The 19,569-nt window shown below is 37.4% G+C and overlaps 1 protein-coding gene across 1 annotated transcript in view; it reads right to left on the bottom strand.

Annotated features, from left to right (window-relative positions):
• Positions 1-1,042: 1,042 nt before the first annotated feature.
• LOC141437448 (uncharacterized) overlaps positions 1,043-19,569 on the bottom strand; it is a 134,088-nt gene continuing 115,561 nt past the window's right edge. Inside the window, exons 11-15 of the mRNA XM_074100823.1 lie at positions 5,474-5,715; positions 4,586-4,680; positions 3,352-3,570; positions 2,845-2,936; positions 1,043-2,469 (exon numbers count right to left, since the gene is read on the bottom strand). Coding sequence (XP_073956924.1) covers positions 2,344-2,469; positions 2,845-2,936; positions 3,352-3,570; positions 4,586-4,680; positions 5,474-5,715 — 774 coding nt within the window. The 3' untranslated portion in view covers positions 1,043-2,343. The remainder of the gene's footprint in view (positions 2,470-2,844; positions 2,937-3,351; positions 3,571-4,585; positions 4,681-5,473; positions 5,716-19,569) is intronic.

Raw genomic sequence — 19,569 nt, forward strand, 5'->3', positions numbered from 1 at the left:
TTGTAGGTAATTAAATTGTAGTAATTCATTCAATGTTTTATACGCAAGAATAAATGAAATTAATATTTGAATGACTGTGTGTTTTACTATTTGGTGGGTACGATTCCCGGTTTAGACAAGTTATTTTTCAAAAAACTTTGAATGCAGTTTAAATTGTTTTTAAAATCAAAATAAAGTCTTCTTTCAGTAAAATTATCTATCTTTAATATTTAAGATACTTTCCCTTCTTGTAGCATAGCCGTGAGACACCCTGTATATTTAAGTGTGACTACATTAACCGCGCTCTTTATCTTCTCTTTTCTGTGATCCGAGGCTTACTGTCTAACACACGTGGAATCACAATTCGTCACTGCCATGTGAAAACCTCGTAAGTAACAAAATTTGCATAGTTAGTGAATTTTTGATAAATGCGGACGTGCATTACAAGGTTTCCTCTTGTATAAATAGTACATTGTGCCTTAAGGGCGGTAAATAAGGAATTACGAACGAGAGGCTATTAGAAGCCCGAAGTCGAAGACTGAGGGCTTTATTGAGTCGATGTTCGTAATTCTAGTACCGTCCGTGCGACATACAATGTTTTTCATCACATTTGCGAGTAAAATTGTATATTTGTAAAAGAAAAACTAATATTTTATCGAAAATTGCCGATACCGCTGATTGCGCTCTTGACAATCCGCAGCATGTGCAAGTCATTTACCGACCTTGGGCTTCATGACATGTAAATTAGTACGGGCAATGACTCATTTACCGACCACGGGTTTCATGACAAGCACATTAAGGTCGAGGGTTTTATTTGGGGGGTTGCAACCAAGGTAGCCTGCATGTTACGACACTGTTTACGAGCAAGTGTGATGAAAAGGTTTTTTGAAACATGGCAGTGACGAATATGTTTACACCACTTTTTTCTGTCACATGTTTTAAGACGAGGGTAGAAAGAGATGGCGAAAGCGATCGCGAAGCGCATTTGACAATATGGCCTCCGTTTGCTAGAAATTAAACTCCTCCGGAACATTCATAAAAACATTTAATTGACACCTTTTATAATATCATAACATTGGCCTTCAAGTTCCGTAGACAATAATAGTATTAATTAAAGTACGGTCGTATTATAACAGAATTATTTTCTTACAAGCTTTTATTTGACTTCAAATGTCCGGTAAATACATATTTAAGTGCGTAAACTTGTCTTTTTCAATCAGCAAAAATATTTTATATTTGAGTATTTTTTTTACAAAAACTTATTTAGCTTACAAAACGATATTTACATTTTAATCTTAGTGCTAACAAATTTAATACAAATTCGAATGCTCAGGCGCTGTTTCACCATCCACTGACTAGTGTTAACTGACGGTTAAATGTGATGACGTCTCCGTCTATTCGAACAAAACAAATAGAGACGGCATCACATTTAACCATCAGTTAACAGTAATCAATGGATGGTAAAAAGCCCCTTAGGCTACAAATAATTTTCCATTTAAGTTTTTTACTGCTAGATACCTGTTGCAATCTCTCTTTTCGTTTTGTTTCACTGTGGATGACGTCCACTATTTTGGTTCTTTCTCTTAGCACCTTTCTATTCCATAACTTTTCACACGTCACCAAATAAAGTTGGCTGCCATTTAAAAGTCTTACCAGTTACTATGGATTCTGAACTCGGAACTTGGAACTCCGGACCGCTCTATTAGCTCAGACTCTAAGAACCTTATCGAGTTGAGAGCGAGGCGAGTGCGCAGCGAGGTCACCACGAGCACGTAACGATTTCCCCGCGAGCGCGCAACGTGTAACGATATCACTGCCAGCGCGCAAAGATTTCCCCGCGAGCGCGCAACGTGTAACGATATCACTGCCAGCGCGCAAAGATTTCCCCGCGAGCGCGCAACGTGTAACGATATCACTGCCAGCGCGCAAAGATTTCCCCGCGAGCGCGCAACGTGTAACGATATCACTGCCAGCGCGCAAAGATTTCCCCGCGAGCGCGCAACGTGTAACGATATCACTGCCAGCGCGCAAAGATTTCCCCGCGAGCGCGCAACGTGTAACGATATCACTGCCAGCGCGCAAAGATTTCCCTGCCAGCGCGCAACGATTTCGCCGCGACCGCGCGACGATATCGCTGCGAGCGCTCTCGTACAATAATAATAATGTGTTTTCCACTCGATACGCAACTAACTTGCTGCGCGCTTGATCTTAGAGCACATGAATGAGCGAATAACCGCAGCACCTGTCCGACACAGGAGCTCTCACCCGACACCTGTGAGAAGCCATCGTGTTACCAAGTCGGTAGTAGCTCCCAAACAGGTCCCTTGGGGTGTTTAGGGTACCTTTAATCTTGTAGGCAGCGTTTTATGACCTTATGAGCATTTCTAAAAAGTCGTGATCGTAGTCCTTTAGCTTGAGGCCCTGCGGACTCTCGAGTTGAATCCCTCCTACTTTTCCTAGCAGCCAAAATGTCTGCATCTCGCCTTTTCCCTAAAAATTTAATTAGATCATTAGTGATATTAAAGAACTCTGCGACTTTTAATTTGATTTCCCAGAAACGAGTTGGAACAAAAAATTTAAGAAAATTAAAAGTTTAAGAGTGATAAGGTATCTTGTCATTTCAAATTATACTTTAATCTACTTTTTGATAAAATACTCTTACCCTTTTTGTTTTTATAAGAATGAAGATAACATTGAGGGGATGCCAAGATGGTAGTGATTAATTATTTTCTATGAAAGTAATATACATACATTGCTTATTATTTTGCGTACCTACACAGGTCGGTTTACAAAAATTATAAATTGCTTGTAAATATTTACACTTGGTCTCAAATATTTGGTAAATAGTAACATCTAAAAACTTACAGGAACATCGCTGATACTCCGCGACTCCACCTCGTACCCTCCGATTATATCCAGCGCCTTCTTTGTCGTCTCTGATATGTGTATTTTCATGGCTAGAACAATACATCAAACTTGCAGTTTAAATCAAATTTTTGGAGTTAGAAATTCGATAACAAAAGAAAACGATAATTTCAAATTCAAGTAGTAAGAAGAAACACAAATAGATTTCGATTTGAACGCAGCCCAGGACATGGCACGCATATTTTCACGGTTATACAAGGTTTACTAAATTAATGAGGAATATTTCAGACAGCGGTTACAAAAGGTCGCCATTGAATTCCCTTGATTAAAAGTTTTCCAAGCATGTTCAGCTTGAACCAAAATCACTTCAACTGCCCAGGAAAAAGCATAGATGAGGACGATTAAATGACAGGTTTGTTGAAGCTATCCTAACGGCTTGGTCTAAATTCATTATGATCCACCATTCACAACGCGCTGGCATTATATCAGTTTAGGTTATTTGCATACCTTCGCCCATGCTCTCCATTCTGCTAGCCGTGTTGATGGTGTCTCCGAAGAGGCAGTATCTAGGCATGGTGGTCCCCACTACACCTGCCACGCATGGCCCCGTGTTGATGCCGGCGCGGATCCTCAAGGGCTCCCCGGGGCAGTGGGGGACTGTAGCCCCATCCAAACTTCTCATAAGAGACAAAGACATGTCTGCGATCTCTGATGCGTGCTTGTTACCTGGAACATGAATTTTATAATAAAAATAAGACTGAAGACGTCATACGGTACGTTTTTTAGCTTAAATGCTATACGCCGGCAGTCAAGATTTTTGCTCGCTTGATGCTTTTGGCCAGGCCCCAACTGTGCGCAACCTGTAACGCGGTTGGTTTATTATTCATAGTGGCTGTATCTGTGTTTCCTGATCGCTACAATCTGACCGGCTTTAAATCTAGGGCGATTTATTAGACATTTATTAGACAAGTGTGCTCCATCTAAGTCCAGATCTTCGCTTACCATTAGGCGTGATTGTGGTCAAAGGCAAGCCTATTTCTGTATAAAAAAAAGATCTATGACCATTTCAAATAACTATTTATAATAAGTTACTGTTTAAAAGATACATCCCTATGACAGGCGTACAAACAGATGGACGGACAGTCCGTTAAGATTTAATATTTAGAGTCCTGTTGACATCTTTTTGAACGCAGATCCCTCAAAATGAAATCTTGAATGAAAAATTCTCTTGGTATTTGCCACTATTAAGTAATGAATTTAAAAAATAATTATGGACTACATCCCTTACCAAATAAGTTTATGAACATCAAACTTTATGTCATTTATGATAGAGTTTGATGTTCAAATTACAAATAAGTCCTTTATAAAGGACTTTGGCCGTTAGGAGGATAAGAAAAGGCAGGTAGCGCTTTTGCGCTTCGCCTGGCTCGTCTTCGCGGGGGCACTACCTAATTTTCAGTTACCTAACCGTAAAAATAGATTTTGAAGTGCATTGAAATAAATAACAAAAATGAAAGAAAAAGAGGAAAAAACGAAGACATTTATTTACTCTTACCCTCGTTCCCTTACAAAAACACAAATACAACGTACGAGCACACAATTCTATTTGAATAATATTTAATAGTGTAGCACTTTGATCAATCGATTACAAATTCAATTTATTGGGGGAGGGATAAAAGGTGAACTACCCAATTGATAAAGTTTTGTTTCAGAGACAAAGTCCTCGTATTTGTGAGCTCACCGTTTCTTTCCGGGAGTCCAGACACCGCCATATACGCGTCCCCTATCGTCTCCACCTTGTACACATTGTATTGCGTTATTTTTTCATCAAACATCCTAAAAAAACAAAGCAAATTACAATAGATCACTAACACGTCAGTATCAAATCTAGTAAGTACGTAGGTAATTAATTAATTATGCTTAATTGCAGCCAGACCTTAAAATATTGATTACTTCACAATGTCTTTGGGCATTTTTATATAAGGTATTATACACAATAGTACCAGCTGCCTAGTGGTAATAAATCAATGCTTGACTGGTAGATCTCCCTTAAAGATTAAAGGGATAATATCTCAATGTTTGTTGTTTGTTTATTTATTTTGTACAATAAAGAGTTTACATACATACATACACACGAGTACGCATGTCTATAAAACGAAAAGAAATTTGGTTCTAAATATTCTTCAGCATAATTTCAATTTAAATAATTTATTGAATCAAGCGTTACTTTGCGGAGGACCATATCAATGAACTAAAAGAATTACTTTGCTCACCGGCGACCTTACGATAGCTAAGTTTATGCAAGGTATGCGTGTTCATGCAGTTCCTCCACCTCCACACTGTAAGAACACACAAACCCATCTATCACCACCACCACAATACACTGACGCGTTTCGAACTCAACCAGAGCTCATCTTCAGAGCAACACAACCGTACACCATACTACCAGATGTTAGACTAATAAACCACAACAAACCTTTAATTTGTCACTGTTACAATTAATTACAATTTGACAATGTTGTCCGAATTCAAAGTAAGTAGTAAGTCCAAATTAATCTGGATTATTTTTACATTGGTTTTACTGAAAGAAAGCAAATCGCAAATATGTCTAATGTGATGAACATCCTACCTGTAAAGCATGTTGAGCATGTTAATGACCTCCATAGGGGTACTGTTGGCTGAAATGGCGGTAAAACCAACTATGTCGCTGAAAAAGATTGTCACAGCGTCAAACGCTTCAGCTGGAACTGTCTTCTGCGCTCTCAGACGCTGCAGCACCGGCATCGGCAGCATCCTGGACAGCAGGAGGTCACTCTTCTGCTTCTCTGCCATCAGTCTTTGAGTGGTTGATGCGATGGATGTCGAGAAACCCTGATGAAATAATACATTGTGTCTTAAGGGCGGTAAATAAGGAAGTCTATTAGAAGCCCGAAGTCGAGGACTGAGGGTTTTAATGAGTCGATGTTCGTAATTCTAGTACCGCCCGTGCGACATACAATGTTTTTCATCACATTTCCGTGTAAAATTGTATATTTGTAAAAAAAAAACTAATATTTTTTCAAAAATTGCTCTTACCGCTGACTGCGCTGCTGGCAGCGCCAGCTATGATCGTTCTTACAAATGAAACAGCAATTTTTGGGAAAAATAATAATAATCCCAGCCTATATACGTCCCACTGCTGGGCACAGGCCTCCTCTCAGAATGAGAGGGCTTGGGCCGTAGTTCCCACGCGGGCCCAGTGCGGATTGGGAACTTCACACACACCATTGAATTGCTTCGTAGGTTTGTGCAGGTTTCCTCACGATGTTTTCCTTCACCGTAAAGCTCGTGGTAAATTTCAAATGTAATTTCGCACATGAATTCCGAAAAACTTAGAGGAGCGAGCCGGGGTTTGAACCCACGATCCTCTGCTTGAGAGGCCATAGGTTTAACCACTCGGCCACCACGACTTAATAGTAAAAATATCTTCGGCGAAAAATGAGAGAGCCCTACATTACCTGCAGTCGAAGAAACTGAATATTTATCATACCAATGTGGAGCCTTTTCACTGTCAAATTAAATTTTATATTGAGTACCATATACATCTGCCAAAGAGTTCACTGTGAAACTGTCTGTGACACGGTTCCAAAGAGACAGTTTCTTCGATTGTACTCGTACCGTAAACTGCTTCAACTTTGCCTTCTGGCCCCAACATTGCCTTATTCGATTAAGAGTCGATAACTTAGCACTCTTATAGGTTTTAAACTTTTGTCTACACGGGAATTATTATTACGGGGGGATAAAAGTAACCTAAAAGGGTGCTAGTTATCGACTCTAAATTGAATCAGGCAATGTTGGGGCCAGAGGGAAAAGTTGAAGCAGTTCACGGTACTGTATTATCTTAACAATCGTCTAAACTAATACTATATTGAGAAAATAGGTTATATTTTACTCCGGGGAAGTATAAACTTCCCACGAGATGCAGACAAAATAGTGAGCATCAGCTTGTTATTTTGTGTAACTAATATTGTTTACATGTCGGTACTTTTTTCCAATCAGAACTTTGAATTTCTACTGAAAATACTCTTACATTTATACCTAACTTTCGTTTAAATTTATTTATAATTTAATTAAAACCACTACATACTGTTGACGCTACTGGACACTAGATGTCGCCGTACGCAATAAACCAACATCATGATCAATATGGAGAATGACTCCACCAATCGACTGGCGTAGGTACAGTCAAGGGCAAAGATATCGACACGGCCAAAGTTGCAAAAATATGGCCACGGCCTAAATGTTAAGTGGATAAAGTCGTGTATACATATTTTTGTAACTTTGGCCGTGTCGATATCTTTGCCCTTGACTGTACTATCAGCCAAATAAGTTATTGTCTATCAATTTTTAAACAAGTTCCTAACAAATGAATGTGTCGCTAAAGTCGAACATTCAAGTTGACAGACACGTCTATTGGCATTATTGTTTTATGTCATGCAAACGGTTATCAACTTTAGGGTGGTAGACGACATATTTGGCTGATATGGCTGCCGACATATATGATTCTCCCATCAATTTTGTATACCAATAACTAGTTATGACGTCACTTATTCGTAGATTCAATAAACGAAATATTTATTTGTTTTAAAGCAACTAAAATCTAATTTTGTAGTAAATTGAAAACTAGTCTGGTTTTCAGGGTTAAAATAAAGCGATTTTTTTTCTGTAATAAACGTTTTCCCGTTTCGGAACCATTGTTTTTATGATGTCATCTACACTATTCCCAAAACGTTAAGGAAGTTCTTCCTAGATGTCGCTACGAAACGCGTTCGACCCCTTTTCCATATAAAAAAAATCCTAGAATCCGTGATAGGTACCTATATTAAAAATTCAGTAGCACATATTTATCACGTATACGTATATCACGGTTCCATCGAGATACAAAATAAATTAATTTGTATAACGCTGCTACAGTACAGTGTTTCTACAGGTGCAGAGCAGTGCTTTGGTTTTTTTGGAAGGATTACGATTTCCCCGCGACTGTCTACGGTTTTACCGTGAATCAGCAAAATACCTAATAACGGGTGCTGGAGGCAGTTGAGTATGCAAAATATGAGGACCGCATTCTGTGAATAGTTTTGAATTAGTTTGGGCTGTGTTGTGTATCCGTTAGTCACGGTACTGTTTTATAATAGGTATCTATAATGAGCACTTCAAAGGGTCTAAGTATAAATATTTACATGTGTTGAGAGCTACAGCACAAACACGTGTATGGATATATTTTTTTAACTGACTACTTATTTTATCTTTAAGCATAAGAAAAAATTGGAAATTATCACAAAAATAATTATTTAAATGGTTCCAAAAGCATTTTTTAGACCATTTACATGATGTCTTAAGGCATGGAGAACAAAAAATGGATCACCAGACCTCCCAGTAACATTCAGAATCATAGTTTACAAGCTTTTTTGAACTCAAAACTATACGCGGAATGCGGTCCTCATAAATGCATACTCGACGTCCCTTAGCGCCTGTACTATAATAGCTTCCATTGCTTGCGTGTTCTAAATGTAGGCGCATAATATGGAATTTATGGAAAATTTAGCTTTGTAGACTGTTCGTTTTTAGGGTTCCGTACCCAAAGGGTGCCAACGGGACCCTATTACTGAGAGTCCACGTCACAGGGCTCTATCTCTTGGACTGTAATAACTAGACACTTTCAATTTTCACAGATTATGTAATACTGGGGCTGCTATAATAACAAATACTAAAAACAGAATAAAATAAATGTTTAAGGTGGGCTCCCATATAGCAGCAATATCAGCAATTTTTTTTGCCGTTTTTTCTCGACATTATTAACGGCAACAGATAGCCGCATGGAATATTCACAGAATATTTAGTAGTGTATTCACTTCAAAAAGAAATAATTAAATTCAAATAAAATTAATATTTAAGAGGGGCTCCCATACAACAAACGTGATTTATTCTACTGTTGTATAGATAATGGTACGGAACCCTTCGTGCGCGAGCCCGACTCGCACTTGGCCGGTTTTTCAAAAGCTACTTGTATAATTTTAGGTATAGTGTACAAGTGTCTCGTGATTGGTCCGTTCTCAAAAAGTGGTGGTGGTACTGGGGCGTCGACTGTGCTGGGTGGGATTTACGTCTCTCGATATAAAAAGATAGCAGAGTGCGGAGATACAACACACACAAGACAGTCATTGCGTGGCGAGCGCCCCGTACGGACGTCTGTTTCGAACAAGCTTGGAGCTTTACAGACAGACGAAATCTTAAGACTTAGCCGTTGCAATGAAGTTTACCATACTTATTCTGGCTCTTTTGGTAGCGTTCACTTCTGCTTATGTATTTCAAGCGATACCACCGCTGCCGAAGTGTCCAGTGGGAAAAAAGGGCTACTGGATTGGCGAAAAATACATTTGTAGTGAGTATTTTTTTTACCATTTAAATTTTTTCCTGGCCGCTATATGCACTATTTTTAACGACTGATTTTGAAAAGTAAATTCAGCAAGTCGAATATTTGTATAAGTGTATATGCACTAAACCTGGAAAAGGGTTAATATTATATAGGTAACCTAACTAATTTGTACTTTACGATATTTTATAAATTAACTCACAGCTTACAAAGTTAAATTATTTATTTATGTAAGCTCGTTGGGATAATTTATCAATTTAGCTTTTTTTATTTCGTTAAAGTAAAGTTCAGTCAGTTATCAACACCAATAATTTATGAAGTTTAGACGACTCATCGTAATTTCGTTAAAGGACACAGTTTTAAGCCGTCTTTAAAACCTAGGATGAGATTTTTAATTTGTATAACTGGCACATAATAAATAAATAATAGTATAACCTAACGTTTTAAACTTTTGTGATTTTCACTCATAGTCAAAACACCACAAACAGGACTTATCACGCTAAAACACACGAGTAATTTACCTCGACGTTTCGGCCACATTACAGTGGCCGTGGTCCCGAGTATACTCCATACCTACTCGTGTGTTTTTTTAGCATGATATGTCCTGTTGTGGTATTTTGACTAAGACAAATGGTCAAGATTAATGATTGGATTTTGTTCCGAATAATAATACCAATATTTTTTAGTTACAGAAACAAATTTGAAAATTCAACATCACCTCCGAAAACGACCACACTAACGCAACCCACATCTTAAAGCGAAATCCGGGCGAGTGTCGCAAATCTAAGTCCTCTGCCTATGTAGGCATCTGAATGTTCACTAATCATCAGTATCGACCAGAAGAAATCCATTGCTGAAATTGCATTGATTGCTGATCTTCCTCGAAGATCTCCGGTAATATCGATTTTGTGCTACCCGTACGAAATGCCTTTTTGCGATCTCAATTAGATCGTACACCCTGTAAGCAATCGCCACTCCAGGACCTTAAAAATTGACCGGCCACTAGCTCTACGAGAAATGTTACCTCAATGAAACTAAAGGAAATAGACCTTTCTCGAAGATTCCTAGTACAATCGGTTTTATGCTACCCGCACTTAATGACTTCTTGTGGTCATCAGCTCGTACATCCTTGCGGGATACTAACTCAGTGCCTTCCTGTACGCAGTCGCCACTCCTGGACATTGAAACTCCAACGGCCATCAGCTCTACAATTAGCATAACCAACCAAAATAATATTATTCTTCAATGAAATCAAAGGAAACTCAGTGACTCAAGAATTGTATAAATACTCTACCTATGAAATGAATTAATTATGTTATCTTAATTACATTCTATTACTGGACAAAACAAGTGATGATCCAGACTTGCATTGATTACCCAGTATTGCATTTGTTGCTTTGATTTTTACTAAATTATTGTAATTTTATTTTATTTTAATTTGATTTAATTTATCTTGATGTAAAAATATGGCATACCAAAATTACCTAAAATATATATTTTTTATCATTACTACAATTATTATATATAATAGCTAAGTATAGAATATTTTCTTTAAGCATGAACAAAACACTTCACATTTTACCTACGTTAAATTATGACTTTAATGTATCTAAGCAATAAGAAATTTCACCAAAAATTCGATGTTAACACGTTTCATATCTTAAAAATTCTAATTTTTGTAATTATAATCTCCTCAATAATAGAATATTGTGTGATGTAAGCTAGTAATTTTCATTTAGAAATATCTTTAGTTAGATTTTAAGTCCTTAGTATATAACTGTAATTTTTTAAAGTACTTTATTTATTTTATATTGCTGCCGCCAAAGGTACCTAATACATATAAGTAAAACTTTTTCGTAGAAATATTTCGATGAACTTAATGAGCCTCTCTCTATTATAAAATATAGTATAGGTATTGTATATGTATATTGGATATGCACCTTCATTCATTCATTCATTTCGTTTCTAAAATTTTGTAATGTTTTAAAATATAACATAAAAGTAGCAAGTTAGTTAAGTTAAGTATGCTAAGATTCTTTTTCATAATAACGACACGAACGCAACGAAATGCACTACAAACACACAGGACACACACACACACACACACACACAACAGTAGCAAGTTAGTTAAATCTGTGTAATGCTGTAAGAAATTCTTTTTCTTTAATTACACGCTATTTTGCTGATACCACTGTATTTTTTTTCCCCTCTTTTTATTTCCGTTTATCATAGCTCCACTTTATTGATAATGACCATAATAACGACACGATACGCAGACAAAATGCATATATAATGCAAGTTAACTCGCTTCAAATGAAATACAGTTTTAGTTATAAACCAGTCCCAAACGCGACGCGTAAGACCAAACCCTTTGAGTGGCAAGCGTCCGGGTCCCGGCACACCCTTGTTTGGCATAGTCTGGCACAGAAACCATTTCATAAAGATATATTTTCAATTGCGTTTCCTCATTTTCAAAAAAAAGGTAAAGCAAAGCTAAAAAACATTTTAATGGATTAGTTTCTGACCATGCACCGATTTCAAAACAGGAAAAATATTTGAAATTACTAAATACGAGCACAATCCTTGTAATTGTGTAAGTTGTTCAGGTAAAAATGCTTTGAATGGTTTTACCAAACGATTTTCATTTTTATTTGACGGCCCCACATTTTTCCGTTCCATTGCTACACTTACTTCTATAGGCATTAACCCTGTCATAATTTTTTTACCAGCTATGGATAGAAATAATAGGTATTTAATTTTTTTATAATTGAATTTCGTAGTTGGATTTTTTTTCACAAAACCAGTAATCTTGTGGAATAAAAAAACTCTTACGTTCCCTTTGAGACTATCAACTAGAATAAAAACTATTATTATTCGAACAAGCATACGTATTACCAAGTATTAAATACAAAAAAAAAATACATACATTGATAAAAAAGTTACGAAGGCGGGATTTTCGGAATTTTGAGAAACAATATTTAAAAAATCTCCAAAACCCAACTCTCTGACTCTTAAAACCCAAGGTCCAAGGGTGAAATGATAAAAAATATCCCGAATAATATCCAAAAAAAAGTGATGGTTCATGTGCCGAGCACCCTGTATATATCTCGTCAAAAAAATCTACATAATGTTCATATAAAAATCTACTTACTTGTATATAGTTAATATAAACTCTTTATCGTTCAAACATAAAGAAACAAACGCGTAAACAAACGATAAAATACAATAAAAAGGCGAGCTTTTCCCTATAAGGGATCTCTAACTGTCAATTTTTGAGTAGACAAGAGGAGTATATTAAGTTAGGGACCAACAACGAGTGAAGTTGAAAAGTCAGAAATACTTGGTGAAAAGTTTTGTGCTTTTGTTTTCATCTAGGTACCAGATACCTCTCTTCGTAAGACTGCCTTGCATACCAATGCGCTTAGTGAATACAACATTTAATGGATTATGGAAATCCCAAATTAAATTTCCTTAATCGATGACATAACTTTTTCTGGTTATAAGTTTATTTTAGTAGTTTAGTAGGTTATATTTTTTAAATGTTGGTACCTGACATTTAATCCTATCGTATTAGCTAGCTACATATTAGTAATCTGTGTATCGTATGATCTAGCAAAAAGAAACACTGAGCAGACCTGTAGGTAGGCCACGCACGTTAGGTACTATGTCCCTACGCTAGAGGCAAGCAAGAATGAAAATTCTTAAATAACTTTTTATTTTATTATTATTTTCATGTTTTGAAACATTTATGTATCAACTGTATTTAGTACTGTAAATTTTCATTAAATTATATAAATAATTCTTGTATATTTTTTTTAACTTAGTCACAGATATGAATGGGCATAGCAGGCATATTATAAGTCTAAGTATAATGAGTTGGAAAAGTAATATACATAAAAAAATGCTTTTAACTAGACTTTTCCAGAAGCGGCAAATAAAGTGGCAAAGCAAAAATTCGGGAATACCAATCAAAATACATAAAATTGCCGATTTCCAAAACTCTAAAACATTTCACTCCTTAATAATTGCCAAATTAGGTATACTCGGTTTAATTTAAGGTTTGAATTAACGGTCAAATTGTAACACACGTTTCTCGGCATTTTGAACACAAATGGACTATAAATACCTACATGTACATTTATTAAACGAGCAATTCTTGTATATAAATATATTTAGGGGATCTCGGAAACGGCTCCAACGATTTCGATGAAATTTGGTATGTAGGGATTTTCGGGGATGAAAAATCGATCTAACTTGATCTTATCTCTGGGAAAACGATTGTTACCGAGTTTTAGCCCGAGCAAAGCTCGGTCGCCCAGGTACTGTACATTTATTAGCGGTATTTAGGATTATGTTTTTATTATAGAAGTTAACATAATTTTAAATAGTTTCATTGCTTCATTTAAAAACGTGTGCAAATTTTACCGTTAAGTTTCAAATGTAAAAATAAATGGAGTATAGATATTCTATGTTGTATAAGCTTTTGAAAGAATAAAGCGCTGCAGAGCGTGCGTAAAGTATGATGCAACCGCTGGCCTTATATACCTACAAAAGCGCGCTGATATCGCTCACTTTAGCCAGGACAGTCACAGAGCTCACACCGTAGCAATGTCTCGCCTCTTTATCTGCCTTTGCCTCGTCAGCGTCGCGTGCGCCGCACCAATTGCTACTTTAAACAATTCCAATCAATATCAAACAATTGAAATTAAACCAAGTGAACAAACTTTAGCAGTTCAATTCAACAGTGACATTAACAAATTTGGATTCAGTGAACACGTTTTTAAAAGCTCAGCTTTAAGTGAAAGTAAATCTGAAATAGCAAACATGAATCGACAAGTGAGGAATCCTGATCCAGAAGAACATAGAAGGGTCCGCAGACACGCAATGGGAGACGGTCGTCGTTGTGCTCAAGGATTTATCAGAATACAAGGAGTGTGCATGAATAAGAAGAAAATACACAAAAAATAGGTAAGTACCCGGCCTGACGAAAAATATTGACCAAATCATTATAGAAAATAGAATCCTAAACACATAAAAATCCCTGACTGGCGCACAACGCCTACTCCAAATCCTTGGAGAAAACAAATAAACAAGAATTTTCCATAAAGGTTTCTTTTACGATGTTGACTAGGGAAAATGAAGGATTTTGTGAAATTCATCATCTCGGCTTATATACGTCCCACTTTAGTGCACAGACCTCTCAGAATGACAGGGCTTGGGCCGTAGTTCCCACGCGGGCGCAGTGCGGATTGGGAACTTCACACACGCCATAGAATTCCTTCGCAATCTTGTACCGTAAAGCTCGTGGTAAATTTCACAGGTAGTTTCGCATTTTATTCCGGAAAACTCAGAATACGGGCCCGGGCTTGAACCCACGACCCTCATAGATCAAACCACTAGGCTACCACGACTTGCGAAATTAACAAAGAACAAAACGTTATACTGTGGTCCCAGAACAAATATTTAAATAACTTGTAGCCAAAACATATTTAGATGATTTTCTTCAAATTCAGAAGGTGCGTAAAGACTAAGTAGTGTATCAAAAAGATGCCGCCATATCACAGCTCTAGCTAGCTAATATACTATTTATCGTAGATGATTATGCACATATATTGGTAGCCCAAAAACAGTCAAATAAAAAAAAACAGCCAGAACAATAATAATTAATAATACGTATACCTAGTGCCATCCACGAGACGCGTGATTTTGTCAAAATTAGACATTAATGACATTGTAATAAGAACCACGGCACGCGTCATCGTGAATGACCCTACCTATATTTAGTAACATTGTGCAAAATGCATTCAAGAAATTACCCAATTGACATCCTATAACAAGGCTGGGTTTTTACAATACTGGTAAAATTATCCGGCTATAGGAAAACTACGCGGCTACTGAACTAGTTTATAATATGATGGATTATTCAAGGTCGATGACATGCTTTTTTTTTAATTTAAGAGCTACGCTCTTGTCGGTGGAGTAATCGCCACTCCGCACGGTCTTTGGCCTGCTGTTTGACTTCCTGATAAGTCACAACACCAAGTTTCTCCTTCACCTGGTCAAAATAGGTCAAACTTATACGCTCGTAATGTCAGAATTTCCGAACTTAAAGGTGTTTGACCTATACTTCGTTTTTTTGCATTAAAAAAAGGGTAAACAATCTTGATGTGTCTATTTATTAAAAAACTTAAAAAAAAACAGTTAATATTAAATATGATATAAAAAGAATATAAATTATCATTATATCCTTGCTAATTTGTTACATATTTACTGTGACTCATTTTTCAATTGTGTTTTTTAATAAAAAGACTTTCTAATGCTAAAAAAACGAAATATAGTGTTGGTATATGGGGTAAGAAGCAAGATGCCATGAGAAATAACAGTGAGTACAAATTCTGCAAGAAAATTCGTCTGTACCTACTTGTTTTAAAGATGTGAACTAGAAATCTCTACAGATGTGGTTCAAAAAGGTTAGGAGCCACTGTTGTTAAGTGTAGACGTAATATGTATCTACATACATAACTAATCACAACGTTAGAAGAAATCCAAGAATCTACTTCCTACGCGTAGGCGTTGTTAATATAAATACAATTATATTGGCATGGTAGGTATGTAGAGTTTAAAACTACATTCGTAAAAAAGTCCTCAAACTTACTTTTAGCGTTAATTGTTAGCTTCAACATTTATCTTGTTAATATACCTAATAATAATTAATAGGAACCACATAATAAAAATAACATTTTCTTAAAAGTATAGTGCTGATACCTTAATAAGAAAAACAATTATGTCAATGGCCAGTATTGGCCAATAAGAAGGTAAAAACATCGGTACAAAATTTTCTAAAAAAAGCTTACTTTAGTGGCTTCTTATTCCATTGTTTTTTAATATTTTTAAAAACTTTATCTGCTTAATGAATTCTAAGCAATGATATTCCACGCAATGGGGTAGGTCAAAAATTACTTTGACAATTTGCATGAATTCGAGTCAACAAGATGCTTATACTGTTAAAATTTGAAGACTGTAGCTTTAACTCATCCCAGCCTATATACGTCCCTGTGCTGGGCACAGGCCTCCTCTTAGAATGAGAGGGACTGGGCCGTAGTTCCCACGTGGGTTCAGTGCGGATTGGAAACTTCACGCACACCATTGAATTGCTTCGCAGGTTAGTGCAGGTTTCGTCACGATGTTCTCCTTCACCATAAAGCTTGTGGTAAGTTTCAAATGTAATTTCGCACATGAATTTCAAAAAACTCAGAGGTGCGAGCTGGGGTTCGAACCCACGATCCTCTGCTTGAGAGACGATAGGTAAAACCACAAGGCCACCACGGCTTCCTTTTCCACCAGCTTTCCGTTTGGCTATACATCTTGTGTGACAGAGGGACAGAACGGATGGACACGTGAGTGACAGTTTAATAAGGTTCTGTTATGACCTTTTGCATACAGAACCCTAAGAATGATAAGGCATGGGTGTTGCTTGGGTAGTTCTACGAGCGTTTCAAACGCTATCAGTTTCCTGCCCCTTGTACTAATCAAAAAAAAAAACATGAGACACTTGACACCAATTGACCTAGTCCCAAACTAAGCAAAGCTTGTACTACGAGTATGAATACTAACTAGGCAACGGATAAAGATACTTATATTGATAAATATAAAGAGCCGAACTGAATTAATTAGAAATAAGTCAGCTAGAACGGAAAGATTTAATAAAACGATATAGTGTGCATGTGGTATAATTACAGTTCATTAAAATGTCTTGCCTACGGTCTCTCATTTCTTCATGCGACAGGAAGCTGATAACGGTTGAAATGCTCGTACCTACCCATTTTTGTAACATGAATGAATCCCACGATATAATTTTATTACTTTAATATGAGACTTCAGTGGAATCCCAAAATATGGCGGACTAGCTTTTGCCCGCGACTTCGTCTGCGTGGAATTAGGTTATCGCGCGCTGTTCCCTCGGGAACTGTGCATTTTTCCGGGATAAAAAGTAGCCTATGTCACTCTCGGGCCCATAAACTATCTCTATGCCGAAAATCACGTCGACAACACACACACTTTCGCATTTATAATATTAGTGTGGATATAGATTTTATATATATGTCATATGTGTGTGTTCTGTCTTAAGGGCGGTAAATAAGGAATTACGAACGAGACTTTATTAGAAGCCGAAGACTTGATTCGAAGTCGATGTTCATAATTCTAGTACCGCCCGCCCGTGCGACATTCAATTGTTTTTGAGTTGTACTTATATTTGTACTCGTATAAGAAAAACTAAAATTTTTACAAAAATTGCCGATACCGCTGGCTGCGCTCTTGGCAGCGCCAGCTCTCCGCCGCCCCCTCCCTTCCCGCAGCTGCCTGACGTGCGTGCGCGAGGGCCTTCTGCAGGTCGTGCTCGTGCAGCAAAAGCATTATTAATACGGGCAATGACTCTTTTACCGACCTTGAGTTTCATGACAAGAACAAAAGGTCGAGGGTTTTATTTGGGATGTTGCAACCAAGGTAGCCTGCATGTTACGACACTGTTTTTTTTATGGTATAGGGGGCAAACGAGCAGGCGGATCGCCTGATGGTAAGCGATTACCGTCGCCCATGGACACCTGCAATACCAGAAGAGTCACAAGTGCGTTGCCGGCCTTTAAGGTCATATCGGTCCGGGAATACCGCAGGCGATAGTTCAAGTTTACGAGCAAGTGTGATGAAAAGTAATATTAAATTCACGCTTAAAACGCAGCACCGGCCCTGGGTAGAGCGAGAGGAGCAGTCGCTGTAGGCGCCAGATGGCAAGGGGCGCGCCATTTTCCTGCTTCCAGTGCAAAATAAAAATAATTACGATGTCATGCACCTTTTGAGAAGCGCGGAAGCGGTATAGACAATCTCGCTCCACCTTGATTAAATGCTAAAGCCGGCGTTGGTCAAATGCTATTTAAAATTGACTTTTACAATGCATGCGTAACTGTTTTTCCTTAGTGTAAGAGTTTGACTAATGCAGTGACATCACTGCCCTTGTCCTCTTTGTCTGGGGTAATAACTAATATACGGGGCTTTCCACCTTTACCTTGTCAATCGGCTACGAATCTGCATCACTGCTGTGTTAGAGAAAAATCGACGTAAGCCCTTACAAAAATCAGGAAACAAACTCAATAAACGAACTTCGAGATGCATGGCGATCGTTTCCTGTAAGGGATCAGTACCAGTAAACTTTTTGATTGAATAAGACAGGAAATTTTGTGCGGATGTCAGTGACACAAGTCGAAAATCGTCTCATGCAAAAGATCGCGGGTTGAAACCCGTACTCGCACCTGTTGACTTTTTCCAAATTCATCTGCGAAACTACTTTTGTAATACCACGAGCTTTACGGTGAAGGAACACATCGTGAGGAAATCTGGACAAATCTGCGATGTAATTCAATGGTGTGTGTGTGTGTGCAGTTCCTAATCCGCATTGGGCCAGCGTGGGAACTACGGCCAGCAGTTTTTTTTTTTGGTTTTACATGTCGATTTGAGCATTTTAGGGAGCTTGAGCTGAGGCTTCGAGCATACTCGTACATTACATTATGAGAGCACAGGCAGAGCAAACAGTTGCGTCAAATTTAAAAGTAATTCAATTTCGTAACTCGTGCATATTTCTTTATCATTTTTTTTGTTCACTGACGGTTATTTATTTCACCCTTCATTGTCCTTGATAACTTAGTTTTATAATTAACTAGTCCTTACCCACGGTTTCGCTCGCGTAATCCATTAGATTTGGCACTGGCGGTCGAATACAAATTCCGGGATTTTACCAATTTTTCATGGAAATGCTCATAAATTACACCGTGGTCTTCATCATCATACAAGTCTATCTAGTCGTTTTAGCGTCAAGGAGTAACTTTCGCATTAAAATAGGATTAGTACAAACTAAAAAAAAAAAAAAAAAAACGTTTTTGTAAGTAGGCCACAAAGGGCTCTTTCACATACAAAAAAATATCATGGGACACGACACCAATTGAACTAGTCCTAGAATAATTCGTATTATTCATGCAAATATCTGCCCCAGCCGGGAATCGAACCCGGGACCTCAAAATTCGTAGTCAGGTTCTCTAAGCACTTGGCCATCCGGTCGCCACTTTTACACACACATATGTCACTTTTTATACTACCAGCGCTTTCGGAAAGACCATTATTGCCAAGAAGAACGCACCGCAAGCAACTTGGCAGAAAGTCTTTTTTTTTCAAAACAAAATACTGGGGTTAATTGCTATACACTTAACTACAAAAGGTGACATAACAAAGTTTCTATAAGTAAATTAAAAATAAAAATTACATAA

The sequence above is a fragment of the Choristoneura fumiferana genome, chromosome 17 (genome assembly GCF_025370935.1).
Source record: "Choristoneura fumiferana chromosome 17, NRCan_CFum_1, whole genome shotgun sequence".
Taxonomy (NCBI): domain Eukaryota; kingdom Metazoa; phylum Arthropoda; class Insecta; order Lepidoptera; family Tortricidae; genus Choristoneura; species Choristoneura fumiferana.